The 15,200-nt window shown below is 38.5% G+C and overlaps 1 protein-coding gene across 3 annotated transcripts; it reads left to right on the plus strand.

Annotated features, from left to right (window-relative positions):
* Nucleotides 1-571: 571 nt before the first annotated feature.
* On the plus strand, nucleotides 572-14,120 carry LOC117234807. Of its 3 annotated transcripts, XM_033496356.1 has the most exons (5): nucleotides 572-1,179; nucleotides 2,268-2,479; nucleotides 3,682-4,044; nucleotides 5,361-5,493; nucleotides 13,401-13,572. In XM_033496356.1, the coding sequence occupies exons 3-5, from the start codon at nucleotides 3,828-3,830 to the stop codon at nucleotides 13,570-13,572; spliced, it is 522 nt and encodes a 173-aa protein (XP_033352247.1). In that variant the 5' UTR covers nucleotides 572-1,179; nucleotides 2,268-2,479; nucleotides 3,682-3,827. The 3 variants fall into 3 exon arrangements, with proteins under 3 accessions (XP_033352247.1, XP_033352245.1, XP_033352248.1); XM_033496354.1 differs by lacking the exon at nucleotides 2,268-2,479 and having other exon boundaries at nucleotides 576-1,179; XM_033496357.1 differs by lacking the exons at nucleotides 572-1,179; nucleotides 2,268-2,479 and having other exon boundaries at nucleotides 3,738-4,044; nucleotides 13,401-14,120.
* Nucleotides 14,121-15,200: the final 1,080 nt, after the last annotated feature.

A 15,200-nucleotide genomic window follows, 5' to 3' on the forward strand; every position in this document is an offset into this window, starting at 1 on the left:
AAATGTTTATTTCGTTGTGTATCGAGATATTGAAGAATGAGAAGAACATTTTGATGCTGTTAATGTTGACAAAACAATAACATGTTTGGTACTTGTATTTAACAAAATGTTATTTGTTACTAACGAAGAAAACTGAAATTATTAAGCGATATAAATAAAACTGTTTCAAAGAAAAGTCCATGTTCTACTTTTCCAGTAGCTTATATCGTAGAAAGAAATTAGAGTGAGTAGTTTTTGATGTAAAAAGAATACTGTTTCTAACAATTTCCATACTTAACGTTTCCATTAAAAATGTAATACTCTATATTTTAACAATTAAAACTGGAGATTACTAGAAATACCGCATCTAGAGGAAAAGAAATAATACGGAATTAATAAATTAATTAATAAATTCATACTAAGTGGAAAGTCGATTAAATACGAATCTGTACTTGTTTTATCCGATAAGATATAGAACTCGTGCGCTATCAGAACAAAGTGAAAAATGGTTGTTAGGTGTTCGCACCGGTTCTCGCCAGACAAACTGGCGAATAAACGAATCACGGCACGAGATCGGCCGATCCGATCGCTGCGAGTTGCGGCCGAGTGTCCAACTTTCACTGACAACTCGTTAGGTCCGTAGGCCGTGGTTTCGAATCATTCACAGTCATTCCGCGACGTCGGTAGACCGCGGCAGCGTCGCTGAATTCCTCCAATCGGAACGCATTCGTCATCGAATACACACATAACTTTTTGTACTTGACCTATCAAATTCTATTATTTAATCAAGACACTATAATTTCCCGTAAGTTTGTGCCCGTGTCGAGTATAGCATTAATTAGAGTTTAGAAAGCTTTGTTACCGCTCGTGTTCGTGCCAGTGATTTCACTTTTAACGGAGCAGTGTTAGAGTGCATTCCGCGGACTACAAACCAGTTTTGCAGCGATTCAATTTTAAACAAAGAAAAAAAAAAAAAGAATTCGGAAGAATCCGATTCGGAGGGATATTGGAAAAATTTGACTTGTGTGGTTCAGTTTTAAGTATAGTGTTCCATCGTTCGGGATTGCGTTGGCATTGCGACACACCGGATCGAAGAAAGTGGAAGTGAACAGAGAGCGAAAGTTCTGCTATAACATCTTCCACGTTGAAAGTTGACGATCCGTGACCACAGGCTTAGCACATCGTCCATGCTTCTCACGAGTATGTATTGTTTCGCTATATGTGTATTTACATGCTCTCAAAAATCGGGTTAAGGCGTTGTAACATGACTATTGCATAACTTGAACGCTCTCCTTTCAAATTCTTACGGAGACCTTAATACGTCTAATTTTGTCGACAAGTAATTATTAAATATTGATCAACATTGTTTAAGATTTTTCTGTTTAATTATTACTAGAGATACAAATTATTTCAGGCAATAATTGTACAAGAATTTCTTTCACCTACTGGAATAACCTTATGTTCATAAGAAAAACACTAAAACGAAGTGGGCTATACTAACAGACTAATACCGATTCCAATCGATATTAAATATTTTCTAACAATGCTGATACTATCCTATTTAATTATTATTAAAGGATATATAAAAATATCCAAAGTAACAACTGTACAGAAATTCCTATTATCAACTCAGAATTGTAACTGATTATAGTGTTCAATTGAACTCGTATGTTCTAAGAATTATCGATCAATAATCGCCAAAAATAAATTCTTAACTACCATTGCATTACTACATTACAGTGCGATAAACACGTTCGTAAAGAAGCTGTAAAAAATTGAAAGCTGCAGATATACGAGCACTATGTAACTTGCACACCAGGCGGCATTACGAAAGATTACGGTAGCTACAAAAAGTATTTGCACATACCCTTATTTCCCAATAAAACGTTTTTCCATAAAGACCCCTAGCCCCTATACACGTTGAAACATGTTGCGATGCATGATACATGTTACAATATATGCGTATCAGAAGCAACTTGTATCGATGTAGGAATCAGAATCACGTTTTAACTGGACCGATCGGGACACAGGTTTTTTCTACCTGTAACGAGTATCATCGGTTAGTTTACAGTAGGCTCCCATCGTTGTATTTTGTTTCCTAGTCCTTGAAGGACCTGTTTTCATGTGGTATCGAAAAACAAAGTTGTCAATAGGCAAATAATTTCTGTAATCGCTCGGTTCGTTAATGTTTACTTCTCTAAATAACGTGAAATTAGAAAACCTGTTTCTCTTCATTAACCATCACTTTGTTCGTTTCTGTTTAATCTTTAATTCTTTATCTTTTGCAGTCAATATTGCCCTCTGTTATTGACAATTAATATTTGGAGAATAATCAGACATTGTAACACGCATATTTCGACATTGGTATCGCACCAGAAACTAAGGAGAATCGGTAATCTGGTAGACTGGAACTGGTGCAGATTTCATGAAAAGCAGCTGTCGACGCATGCATAGCAACGTGTTTCAACGTGTACAGCAGGTTTTACATTTCATTCTCAAGGTATCAAATGTTTATCGCGATATGAAAGTATCGCTAAACGATGCGAAACTTAATATACTTGGACCTAATTAAGTAATTGCTACAATAAATAACGATCGTTTCCAACGATACCAACGATAAATCGTCGAGACAATAATTGTTGCTGCCTTAGCAATCGGAGTGTCTCTGTCTAGCGCCGAGTGTTTGCATCACAACGTTCGAAGCCATTGCGTCTGTTTTTATATTATCCTCGAGCAGTCGACTATTGTTCTTCGAATTTCGAAGATTCTACAATAGCAGCGCTATCTTCGGCAACGTTCGGCGGCTCGACGGCTTAGCAACAGCTCACCGAACTGTCAAGGCTGTCAACGACCACCGATAACTGTTCTCCGTTTCATCGTCGTCGTTGACATATGTCACGTTTCATTGTCGAAAATGCTGTTTGATCGCGGTTTCGGTCGCTGCTTGCACAAAAATCTAAAATTCCCCAATGAAACGAAGAGCACGTATGCGGCATAAATCGGCGAGTTGCGTTCGGTCTACGCACTTACGCGTTCTCGCTTTGTAATTTACAGATCTACCATCACGTGTGATATTCACCGTGCTCGACGTTAATCCGTTCTAATTTCTCTCTAATTGTTCGCGCCCGTACAAAGTTTAGAAGTACAGCCTCGATTTATTTACTCCGTTGCCTACATTAAATATTAAGATTGTTTCGTCAACCTAGTATTGAGTTATAGTAAACTCTTATAACTTGATATAATTTTTCTAGTCGTACGAAAATATTATTAAATCATACGAGCTTTTAGTATATTTAGACCCGATTAATTAGTACTTAAATGCTACGATAAATACGCTTGTTTCCAACCGCTCCAACGTTAAGTTCGAAGCAATAATTGTTTTTGCCCTAATAATCCCCTGATAGTTGTAATGAACTCTTGTTTGGATAATCTGCTCGTTTCGCGTCCGTGATTACTTATTATCGGCTTGATCTTTCGTTCTAATTTATTCCGACGCAGCGTAGACGCTTCCGACGTTACGTTCCAAACAACAATGGTGCGCAATAATATTTTTTGTAGCCACTGTAATTCCAAGACGATGTCAATTTATTGTCGACTCTTGTCCTCGCCATAATTCTAATACGAAGATTAGTATCGGTAATATAACCCTCTTTGCCTTTTAATCCTTCTAAGACCTTGCGTCTTAATCGACGGCTATATTAGGTGTAGCAGAGCGAGGACTAAAGTTCAAACAGCAAATCCAGTGGCGCGGCGTGTTCTTCCGATCCGGTCCTTGAATCGGTAGAGGCCGCAGTGAATCGAGGATCGTCGATCGGTGCGGACGTGACGTTACAAGGACGCCAGTCGGCATGGCTATGGACACCAGCACTGTGCGTCTCGTGATATTCCTCGGGATGTTCCTCATGTTCGCCGGTGACTACAGCTACGTGATCTTCACGATTTTCGGTCGATCGTCTCGGCAAAATATCACTGAACCGGTTAAAAGTCTGGAGGATCCTGCAAGCAAGGTTCCTGCAGACAAGGTAGCCTTGACGACGGTGAAGAAGGATAACGAGAAAGAAAACGGTAAGGAATAATTTACATGCGCACGAGGAACTAAGAAATCTCGACTATCGACGCGCTAACGAACGTTCGTAATGTAATTGTAATTTCCGGAAATGTTATGCTAATGTACTTGTGCATCGTAACGAATCATCGGATTTTTTATCGTAGTACCGTGTGCGGTTTCGTTCCGGGATGTTAAAGGAAATGTTAATTCCGTTTGATTTATTCTTATGGAAGCTATTGATTTAGTTTGAGCTCCATTGAGTTCCATGTGGATGGAGAGCTTCGATTTGTAACGAGTTGAGCTATAGATAATTAGAAGTAAAGTATTATTCTCCCTTCTCAATGAAAGTTAGTATTTGTTTTGTTAGAGGCATTTGCATAGTCTTAGTAATTACAGAAACAATAAATTTGATACAAATTTGATATGATTCGTTATTCAAGGTGGGGACAACAATGACTCACGTTGTACGTTCATTAAATTCGTTGAATAAATTGTGTTCCATAATAGTCATCAAATTGGAGAAATTCTTCCTGTGAGCGAGACAGCATAATGTACAAAATATTGGACTCCTTTATCCATCAAATTGGATTTCAAACAATTTGAGAGAGAAATTCATCGTATTAATGTAAGAGAAAGTCCTTAATCCTCATTCCAGAAATTTAGTACATTTTTTACCTGAAGTTTTACCTCAAGCGATTATCTTTTTATGTTCTGATCGTTAATTGTTTGGCGTTATTTGCGTAGGTTTAATCGATAATATGCAGCATGCAGAATGTATTATATTTTTCGTTAGTCGTGTACAAGTCAACTATCCGAATTTCTTAAAAATCTTTATTGATCGCCACAAATTTACAAAATACAATTTGCAGGCTTTTACGATATTGTTGTCAAGCATTATCCACTTAGTATATTTTCACCAGCTTTCTTACGCAATCTTTGAATAAAATAGGATCAATTGTCGCAACCAATTGACGATCGACCATCGAAACATTCCACGGCCCAGCTGTCCGATTTAATTAATATTTCTCGCTTTAACGACCCGATAGTTCGTATTAATCACAAGACTATACAACTTGAAGCAAGGAAACGATAAACGTCGAAATAAACGTTGAAGATAAACAGGTTGGAGAGCGAAAGAGTAAGAATTGTTTACTTAGATTATCTACCTAAAAGGTAAAAACATTCGTAGCTTGATTTCCAAGCCGAGATACATTCAACATACTATTCTGCAGTATAAACTAATTTGCATAAACATTAAATGTTCATTAGTTCATTAATGGGGGGGGGGATATTTAGAAAAGTTTATGCATCTTATATGTAAATTACTTTACAGCGATCTCGCGACGCGCGAAGATGATGACGACGATCAAGACGGCTTGCTTGCCCAAGCTTATATGCGAACTGACCTCGTCCGTCCATCAGGATCAGCTGAGTGAGATGGAACGGTCACTGCTAAACTTAATCAGGTAAACGACGAGTTGTTTGTTCCTCTTAAGTAGATAAGTCCAGGGACACAAAAAAAATTAATACGTAGCTCGATTTAAATTTCCTTATAAATTAACGATCGAATTATTTAACAATTTTGGTCATTGATTTTACCCAAATATGTGTTCAATGTTAAAAATTCTTTCGTCGAATTTTTAGCACTAGAACTAGCGACGATTAAAATATAAAATTGGGCCAACAGCTTTCTCTATAAATTTCTATATGACGCTATCAATCGGTCATTTTTACTATTTTCATAGTCCTGCTGTTACGACCGTTCGCGGAGAGACGCGGTGGCGAGGAAAACGCGTCAGCGAGAGGCGTAAATTCTTGCTACGATTCGGTTAATCGATGCCCCGAAGTAGTCGTTCCCCTGTTTCGGTTAAGATAACAGAGGTGGTTGAATGAATATGACACAGTATAGTAAGTTATATTTCACCGTTTATTCCAACAACTTATAACGAAGGCAGTTACGCCGGTGCGTATGTACGAGATGAGTGAGTGATTGATCTACGGGTGTGTATACCCGGTCGAAGGATGTAAAATCAGTGAGATTCGGAGACGATGCTGTGGCGGAGGAAAGCTAAGGATGGATGTGTGTAGCGCACGGGACCATCGGATTTGTTGGTGACGATTTTAGTTGAGAGAGTGAGGGAAATAGGCTTCGTTGTTAATTGGTTAAACGAAGGGTCTTAACCTACTGCGCTGAACCGCCTAGAAACATTAAGAAACCGAGCAGTAACTTTTCTTTTCAATTAGAAATTCATCCGCGTTGCGGTTCATCGATATTCCAAGTCCTCCGTGGAATTACATTTTCGATGGCCTCTATGTAAGAAGTAGTCCGAAACGTTCCGCTTTTAGGCGGGTGAAAGAAACGAAATAGATCATGACGAAGAAACAGCGATTACACACTAAGAACGTTTACGAACCGTTCGACAGAGTTGATTGACGTTCGAAACCTCCGGGATGATGGGGCAGTTTCGCGCTGAAACTTTTACGACACCTCATAGGACGCTCGTAGCTCGTCCACTTTCATCATCGACTCGTTCCAGTTCACCACTTTCACTTTCCACTTTCGATCACCATCGACGGTAATGCGAATTCATTCGTTCATGGATCATGAGATTCTCGATAGGTCAGCAACCATAACAAGAGCCACCAATGTCACGTTGTGAAATTTATATTACATCCTGGACTCAGTTGGACTATTGTCCTCGTTCTGTTTACGAGCTATCAATGTCTCGATATCGTTCAATGGTATCTCGTAGCTCGAGCTAATTGCTTCCTAATTTCGTATAGATAAATCGTATTCTATCGTGGATTGCGTGTAGAAACGTTGGTCTTGTTCTTTTTACTGACTGTAAATGTCTCTCGATATTTGTTTTATGGTATGTTCAACATCAAGCTGAGATATTGGATGACGAAGTTTCTCAATTTTTATAGAAAGATCGTATTCTATCGTAACTTGCGTCGAAACATTGTTCTTACGAGTTATCGATATCCCGATAGTATCTTCTAAATCAAGCCACGTATTCGATAACGTCGATTTTTATACAAAAATTCGTAAAACGCTGGATCAAGAAAAACGATTGCTTCGTTACAAAATCGTTAGAACAATTTACGCACGTTACGAATCATTGATTCAACAACCTGACTACGCAATAGCGAACTGTTAATTGAACAATAAACATAGCCATACACGCTCGCACAATGTTACAATCTCGCGCCACCTAGAAACCTTATTAAATCAGCCATACTTTATACGTAAATCGAGCACAGCGTTCATAAACAACAATATGCAGCCTCTGGACTCCACTCTCCCTGTCGGAGAATTAAACGTCAGCTCGTCGGATTACCTTCCAATCTGCAGATTACACCGATGGAGCAGTGTACGCGCCGAATGCTCTCTTCGATCGTGGGAATATCGATCAGCGCGGTCGAAGCTTGATCCTGGTGCGCGAAACAACAAGCCGAGCGCACAGGCCAAACAAACGTCAGTTCGATATCTCGCTAAACAGATGCAGTCGGACAGTCAGGCTCGATATCGTTGCTCGCGAGGATGCAGCGTGTCATCGAAAATTGGATGGCGAGCTGAGCGGGCCGCGCGTTGCGCAATTTTCAATGAACGAGCGTTCGACGTTGAACGATCGCGCACGGAGGTTACGAAGCACGTCGCGACGCTGGTTCGCCGCGTTGAAATTGGATGACGGCCGCGGTATCTCGCAATATTCGTTTACGATCGAGAAGCGAAACGCAGCCACGCGCCGCCGCCATCAGGGGTCATTTTGCTCGCTGATTAAAAGCAAAGTTATGTTAAACCGGCCAAATATCGACCGCGACGATGCGCGGTCGGCTCGCGTTGTTTCGATCCCGCTGCAAATCTCCGCCTTTCGACGCGATTTGGGGCGGATTTCACGTTTTTGTTTTCTCCTTTTCTCTTCTTTCGTAGATGTGTTTTTGCGAGATGTAGGTATTGATTGAAAGAGAAATTGTCATGCGGGATTTTTCCGACTGGAAACTGCGAATGAGCAGGAATTTTTTGTTCCACTGCGGGACACGTGGAATTCGAAATCAAGAGAGAAATATCTAGTTTTCCCTTCCATAGATTCCTGCCATGTAGATACGCGTTTTAAACTCGAGTAATTTGTAGCTTTAATTGAATTTTATGAGCTGGCAATCCGAACTGACGGAGTAGAAATTTTATTTCATAATACGACGCGACGGTGCAATTTTCAATCATGCGAGCAATTTCTATACTCTTTGTCACCACCTCTCAACCAGGTGGAGATCAATTAAATCGAAAACTCGGCAAATCTTCAACGATATGAACCCTCAAGGTGGAGGTAGATTAAGGAGTTCTAATTCGTTTGTGATTTTTGTATGTTTATTTGAAGAGATTTGTAGTGTGTGTTGAAGTATGTTGTATGAACGTAAGAGCCTACTTTTCTCTAAGTATGAAATCTGTGTCGTGAGGCACGTAACTGTTCATGTAAGTGATGAACGAGCGAGTGATGAACGTAAGTGACGAATGATGAAAGAGTTATGAACGTAAGAAGCACGTGTTGCTTACATTCCAAGTGTCTGTCTAGGGACTACGTTTTCGTCAACGTTTTCTACGACGTAGAAATCTATATCTTTGCAATCATGCGACTATCAAACTGTCGTGGTCGCCTTGCAAGTGGTGCGTCCACTGCGTACCAGGTTGAGAGTACGTAGCACAACGTCCCGTTAGCGACATCATCCGGTGACCTATTGTCGAGTTCTAATCCGGGATCGAAGTTTATCACACGTCATCTGTTGTTGCGCGGACCTGACGAGCGCTTAAAAATGCTAACCGTGTCGTGGACGTGATTCGAATTGTAAAGTTTATAATATGCAATGTAGGAAATTCCAACTTCTCGGAAATAGCAGATGTACTGTCCGTATCGTAAAGTTGGGATAATCTCGTATCCTCGATATTCCTTTTCCAAATTTCATACCAAATTTATCGTTCGTAAATAGAAGTGTAGTAAAGCGAATGATAAATGTGAAAAATAAAATTTCGCTCGAATATTTACACAAGATAGAATGAAGATGCAGCGAAAGAGAACAGGGAAGAATGTACGGAGATCTGGTATTTAGCTGCAAGACGTTACTATAATACTTCCGGTCATTAAAGAGCCAGCGGTTTTTCTGCGAGCAAGAGGTCGAAGTACAACGTGAAAGTTCCTCTGCTCTTATGTAAGCCGCCTCGAAAAGAGAACGACCATGTGCTTCTACGTTGACGGAGGCTATAGCGATCCGTCACTTTCCTTTTCACGGGTTATTCAATCTTCCGACTTTCTACGACGCCTGAAGCGTGTTTCATTCGAACATCGCTTGTCCCTGAATCTTATTTCGTATCATTTAGTCCCTACAAGCGACGGTAATCGGTGGAATCGATATGATATCATTTCGTAATTGATTGCAGAAACGTCTCTGTTTTTTCGTTTTCTTGTTCTTGTTTTCCGGAGATTGAAAACAGAGAAATAGAATGGTAGCTCGGCTTTAAAGGTTAATTCGCGGTCGTTGCTCGGCTACGATGCTTCCGTTCATCTCGCGAAATTACATACAGCTCTTTACTTCTCCACGCGGAAATTAAATTTCGTTTCGACCGTGTCGAGCTTAATTGACAGAAATTAAGCTCCGAACCTTCCGTGCTCTTTCTTCCGTTAGAGTAATTAATTAAATAATTAAATAATTGATATCAAGTAAGAATAGCTTTTGGTAATGAATTGATAAAATTCTGTCAGATTTACCTGACAGATATTATTGAAACATCGACGTACATGTTTCTCATAATTCATATATTTTTTAATACTCTAATTTAATCATGAAAATCCGTGTAAATAAAATTGAAATAATTGAGAAACGTAACTTTGTATAATTTAATATTCGTTTCAACCAGATTCATAGCTGCCACTGAGTAGTTTTGGTTTCCAAAACTACGCCAGAAAATCACCAAAGAATATACGAAATGTGTAAAGAATACAATGCTTAATCTGATATCCCAGCTTCGATACGGTCGAAAAGAGATTTGTGCACTAAAATCGACGATCTACAAAATCCAAGTTATGATCACAAATGTGAACGCACAAATGTAAATGCAGAGGCTGATTTTCGATCATTGCCCCCGAATTTTCCACTCGTTCCCAACGAAGCATCAAATTAAAATACACGCAAACGAACAGGAAAAGGAAATAAAAAGAAGGCGGGAAAAGTCGAAAGTTAAAGAACCAACAAGGAATGATGTCACGGTGGATCGTGATGGTTAACGTCCCGGAAGGATTCGTGCTTTATATTTACTTTTATGCGTGCGTAAACGCCGTTCCCATAGCGAGGCCGATTTTTATGGAACCGCTCCGGGTTAAACCGATCAAGATGGAAAAGCTAAGAAGCCGTTTTGCGTTTGCTCGTTATGCTCGCCTCGAGGCTGCGATCGTAAACGGGCAAACAGGGAGATTTCCCTTTTGCGGCCGCGAGACATCTTCCTCAGGGGCCATGCGTGACGAAACTGTTTCTTACGACGATCAGCCCTCTTCTTCCGACTTCCCGGAGGATGGAACGTGAGTTCCCATATTTTCGTTGACAAGATATGGCGGACGCCTTTCTTCATCGGCAGTTGCGGTCGCGGATATTATGGATCGTTGTGTCTTCTTTGGGTTTCATATATTTGATATGGAAGAAGGTTGACGTGTAAAAATGACTCTTCGCGATAAACGCGTTTAAAGCTCTACAAATTGTCTATTTTCATCGTTAATACAGTGGCCATAAGTGGTATTTGCGCACTATTGTATTTATTATAGCGTCTATGTACTGGTTGATCAAGTCCGAGTATATTGAGATTTCCATATCGTTTGATAGTACTTTCGTATGACTACGAGATTTGACTAGGAAAATGGAACTCAATGAAACAAATGCTTCATTGAAAAATGAGAATATGTACTTGTAAACACTTGGTAGTTATTGTGCATGATTCTGATTGTGAGTTGTGAAGCGAATAATTATTCTACGAGATTGGGGTTGCTCTCATTGCAAAGAGACTTTTGTCTATAAAAATCACGAAGAAGTCGAAATCGAGTTTTTGCATCTGAACTTCCTTTTACCAGAACATGTCGCGTATCAACGAGTGATGCATTATATTTGTGAGCTATATAGGAATGTTTAAAGTCGAGAACGATTGGGAGATGTTGGAATCATCTAATAAATTTTCCCACGTATTTCCATTTAATTTGTTAGTTAGAGATCCATTTGTGAGCTATTTTGTAATTTTTAAAACCTAGCAATGATTGGATAATGCGTTGATCATGTAATGATTCTACGCGTTTTAATAGAAGTTCCTTCGCGTGTGCTCTTTATTTAAATCTCTTTCTGATATACGTTTTAATTGTGTCGTAATTAAGAAAATTATCGCGATAATTCATTTTGTAAATTTATTTATTTTTATGAATTAATTCATTTTATGAAACGCGATGGGTTTCAGCGAGGGTTTTAAGCAAAGTGAGAGATAAACGGAGATGTTTCTGTTTCTACAAATAAGATACCAACGAGGATTAGAAACCATGGAAACGTTTCTTTCACAACCTTTATTTACAGATTCTATGCTGATATGCGTGTTAATTATAATTCTCTTGGATCACGCAATTAGATAGTAAAAGTTTCAGAAAAGATACACGAATAAAATACGTTTTTATAAAGAATCAGGAATATCTGCGTTGAAATCTTTGAATATTAAAAAGGATTCGTCGAAATTCTAATAATAACGGTGTAATTAATATTACATGAGATTGCATTATTGATTTTTTTATATTGATTATATTATACGAGAAAAGAATCTAAATGAAGCATCCTTATAAAGAAACGAGGAGGAAAGTATCGAATTTTTTGAACACTAAAGCAGAATTACCACAAAAATTCCAATAATAACGACACGGTTAACGTTACGAGATATCAGAAAATAATCCGAATAAATAATATACGCACAGAAAATTATATTAAATAGTAAAATCTACTGGAATCGAAAGTTGGAAACGGAAGTACCTCGCGTGGCGAGCGTCGACCGGAGGTCCCCAATTTTCCCACATTTCTTCTGAGTTGGTGCACAGGACGGAACCAGAGAAAGGCTGGTTCGTGCAATTTGCAGTCGGTTTCATCGAGCGTAACGATTCTGGTGCACGTATTTACAGACAGCAGTCGATATCGAAAGTAAAAGGCAACTCGCCTTGTGCCTGTTCTTATGCGGCTTGTTCTCAACCAGTTTATCATGGTCAAACGTTGCGAAAGTGGAGTCGATTTCGTGCGTGCCAGTGCCGTCGACGCCCGTCGATTATTCTTTCGATCGTTTCGAAACGAGTTTCCGCGACATAATCCTTGCGAAACGTGTTCGTAAATATGACACCTGCTTCGTCTTATTCGCGTCGATCTATTCGCTTTCACAAGGAGGAAAAGTAAGAGATTTTTACCAACCGTCGAATATTGCTAAATTAATTTCTTGTAACGACGTTATGTATTTCATATTTGCAGAGATGAGAATTCAAGATAATTTGCTATAAATATATATAAAAATAATGTTAGTACTTGTTATAAAAAATAAATATAGCGCAGAGCTATTAGCTTTTAAATAACAGTTGAGTTTGTCAAACTTATCTAAATAACAAGTGTTAGTTTGCTTCTTTTTGTAACTATTATGAATAGCTGGCAATTCTTGGCAAAATAGATGTTTTCTTTTATTGAGATCAAAATATGTTTACGTATGCTTTAGTTTATTTGCACCATGTCACCTTAATTGTTAATTTGCAATCAAGTTAAGGCAGCTATATTCGCTTAGAAACTGGAAAATGTTGAATAATCGTCGAGTGGCATTCTATATGATAAAGAAACCAGCTAGTGCATAAATTAACGTTTGGTATTAGCAAGTTCATTGAAAACTATTAAACTACTAGAAACTATCAATCTATCGACAAATAATGTCCAACAATTTACTAAAGCTATAAGCTGTCCTAAGACTTTGAGTAAAAATTTGTGTATAGTACATTTATCATATGATTTAAAAAATTTGTAATTCTAAAGCTAGGATCATTTTAATAAGATACGTTTGGAAACCATGCGTTTACATAGGAACAGCTACTGCAAGTTATCAAAGTTTCAACGTTACCGCAGTTTTCCGGAACTCGTTGAGCAGCGGACGCTTTGCTAAGGGACTTTAATTTGCAAGAATTAAAGTTCACTTTTCAACTATGGAACAGCGATAAATATTTAGCTAAATATTTACATTAATTAACGTTACGTTAGCGGGGCAACATTTTGATACTTGCGCCGCCCTGGCGAAAGAGGAAGTACAAACGATGAATATTTCATGGAAACTTTTCAGGGACACGAGCTTGAACACGATGGCGGAAGTGCCCTCGAGGTACCACTTCGCGGCGCATATGGGTCAACTGATATCCGGCGTGGAAGGTCAAGGATGTCATAATTTCTACCCTACCTGCCCCCTGCCTGGCTCCAGCGTTCTCAACATGATGAAGAAGATTCGACTGCGTTGACGCTATGAAATCACGCGGACAAGCAATGAAAAAATATGACAACGCAATTTGCGATATCGCAGATGATGTTTCTCGTAACGTCGTTACGAACAGAATTTCGATTTTTTTAAAATTGTGGATAATTTCTGTTTCACTCCAAATGATGTTTCTTACGAGTAAGATATTATCGTAAAAAGACAGAAAGAAGGAAAACCTTTTTGGTGTACTTCTTAATACAAGTTAAAATTAGATAGTAACTACGGAGATAGTTAAGAAACTTATGTCTAGATTAAGTGTACTTAAGGAATAATTTCTATTATGATCATACTCGACTCTAATGAGTAGTCATTAGATTAGAAAAATAGAGTTTAATCGATGTAAGATTACTATAAAGTACGTTTAAGTGTATCGAATAGTATTTCATCCCAGAAATCTCGTATATGTACGAGAGAAAAATGCGCGATAATTATTTATTTTTCGTCGTCGAGCGATCTTTGATTGCACGTCTCTACGTAAAATGTATTACGAAACCACTTGTTTTATAGTATCGAAAATAAAAAACTCTTTTGAACGTACGAAAATCATTCGCAAACCCCTTACGCTTCTTGAAAACTCTACGTCTCAAACATTTCTATCTTTCTATTTATTTCTTATTTTTGTATTCTAATCAAAGTACCAAACTTCCGAAATTGAAAAATTCCAAAAAACGAGATATATAAGATTACAGAATGTCCATATGCAAAAACATACAAAATATCACAAAGTAAAACATTCACTATAGTATTTGTGAGTGAAATATTGGAAGATGAAGCAAACCTGGATTTAGATTTTATTTCTTCATTCTCTTCGTAAAGATATTTTCCATGAACGTCTTACAAATTATCCAAAATCCGCTCTATTTTCCTGTCCTTCGACTTAAATGTTTCGTTCTTTCGCATGATTCTTCTTCGCAGTCGCGTTGCATAGTATTTCGAGCGCGCCTTTGTTAGGTTGCCGGCAATTACGGGACATTTTCGGTGTTTTGGACCGTAATAGCAGTTTCCACGGCGAATCATCGTCGCTCGAACTGATTTGAACGAGCGCCTGGTCCTTATTTACCATCGGTGTACGTATAATATTCAGTGAGCGTATAAAACGTTCACAAAGACGTTCAGGCCAGGTAATGTCTCTTTCACTGGAACTCGCTCCTTGTAATTATTTCTCGTGCGCGCCGCTATGACAGAAAAGCTGGCTCTAATTTGTGGTATAGCGATTTATCTTTCCCGTTGCTCGTTATCGTTTCGCGTTTAACCCGCCTGTGATGCTTTTCCACGAAATTAAATGAAATCGACACCTGAGCATTCGATTGTCGTTGCTTGCAGCGATTATTCACGTGATGCTCTTTTATACATTTTTTCTTTTTCTGTAATAATTAACAATTGTTCTTTTTATTACTGCGCCATTGATCTCGGTTTGTGTTTAATATGTCTTTATATTTTCATATTGTATATTTTATAGACGACAAAAACGGTATTTTATTGGTAAAACTTTCGAATTTCGTGGATCTTACCGAAAAATTTTATATATTTACATACGTAACTCGGAAACTTCTTTGAACCCGTTGAATCCGAGCGAGAGTTGTGATCTACCACATAATTCGACGTTTGAGC

This window comes from Bombus vosnesenskii, unplaced genomic scaffold (assembly GCF_011952255.1).
Source record: "Bombus vosnesenskii isolate JDL3184/JDL3185 unplaced genomic scaffold, Bvos_JDL3184-5_v1.1 scf7180000013309, whole genome shotgun sequence".
NCBI lineage: Eukaryota > Metazoa > Arthropoda > Insecta > Hymenoptera > Apidae > Bombus > Bombus vosnesenskii.

What these genes read in the sequence shown, in the direction of transcription:
- LOC117234807 (XM_033496356.1), top strand. Translation starts at nt 3,828, where the DNA reads ATGGCTATGGACACCAGCACTGTGCGTCTCGTGATATTCCTCGGGATG. An exon ending in GGATAACGAGAAAGAAAACG is followed by an intron (nt 4,045 to 5,360) that starts GTAAGGAATAAT and finishes ATTACTTTACAG; the next exon opens with CGATCTCGCGACGCGCGAAG. An exon ending in TCACTGCTAAACTTAATCAG is followed by an intron (nt 5,494 to 13,400) that starts GTAAACGACGAG and finishes GAAACTTTTCAG; the next exon opens with GGACACGAGCTTGAACACGA.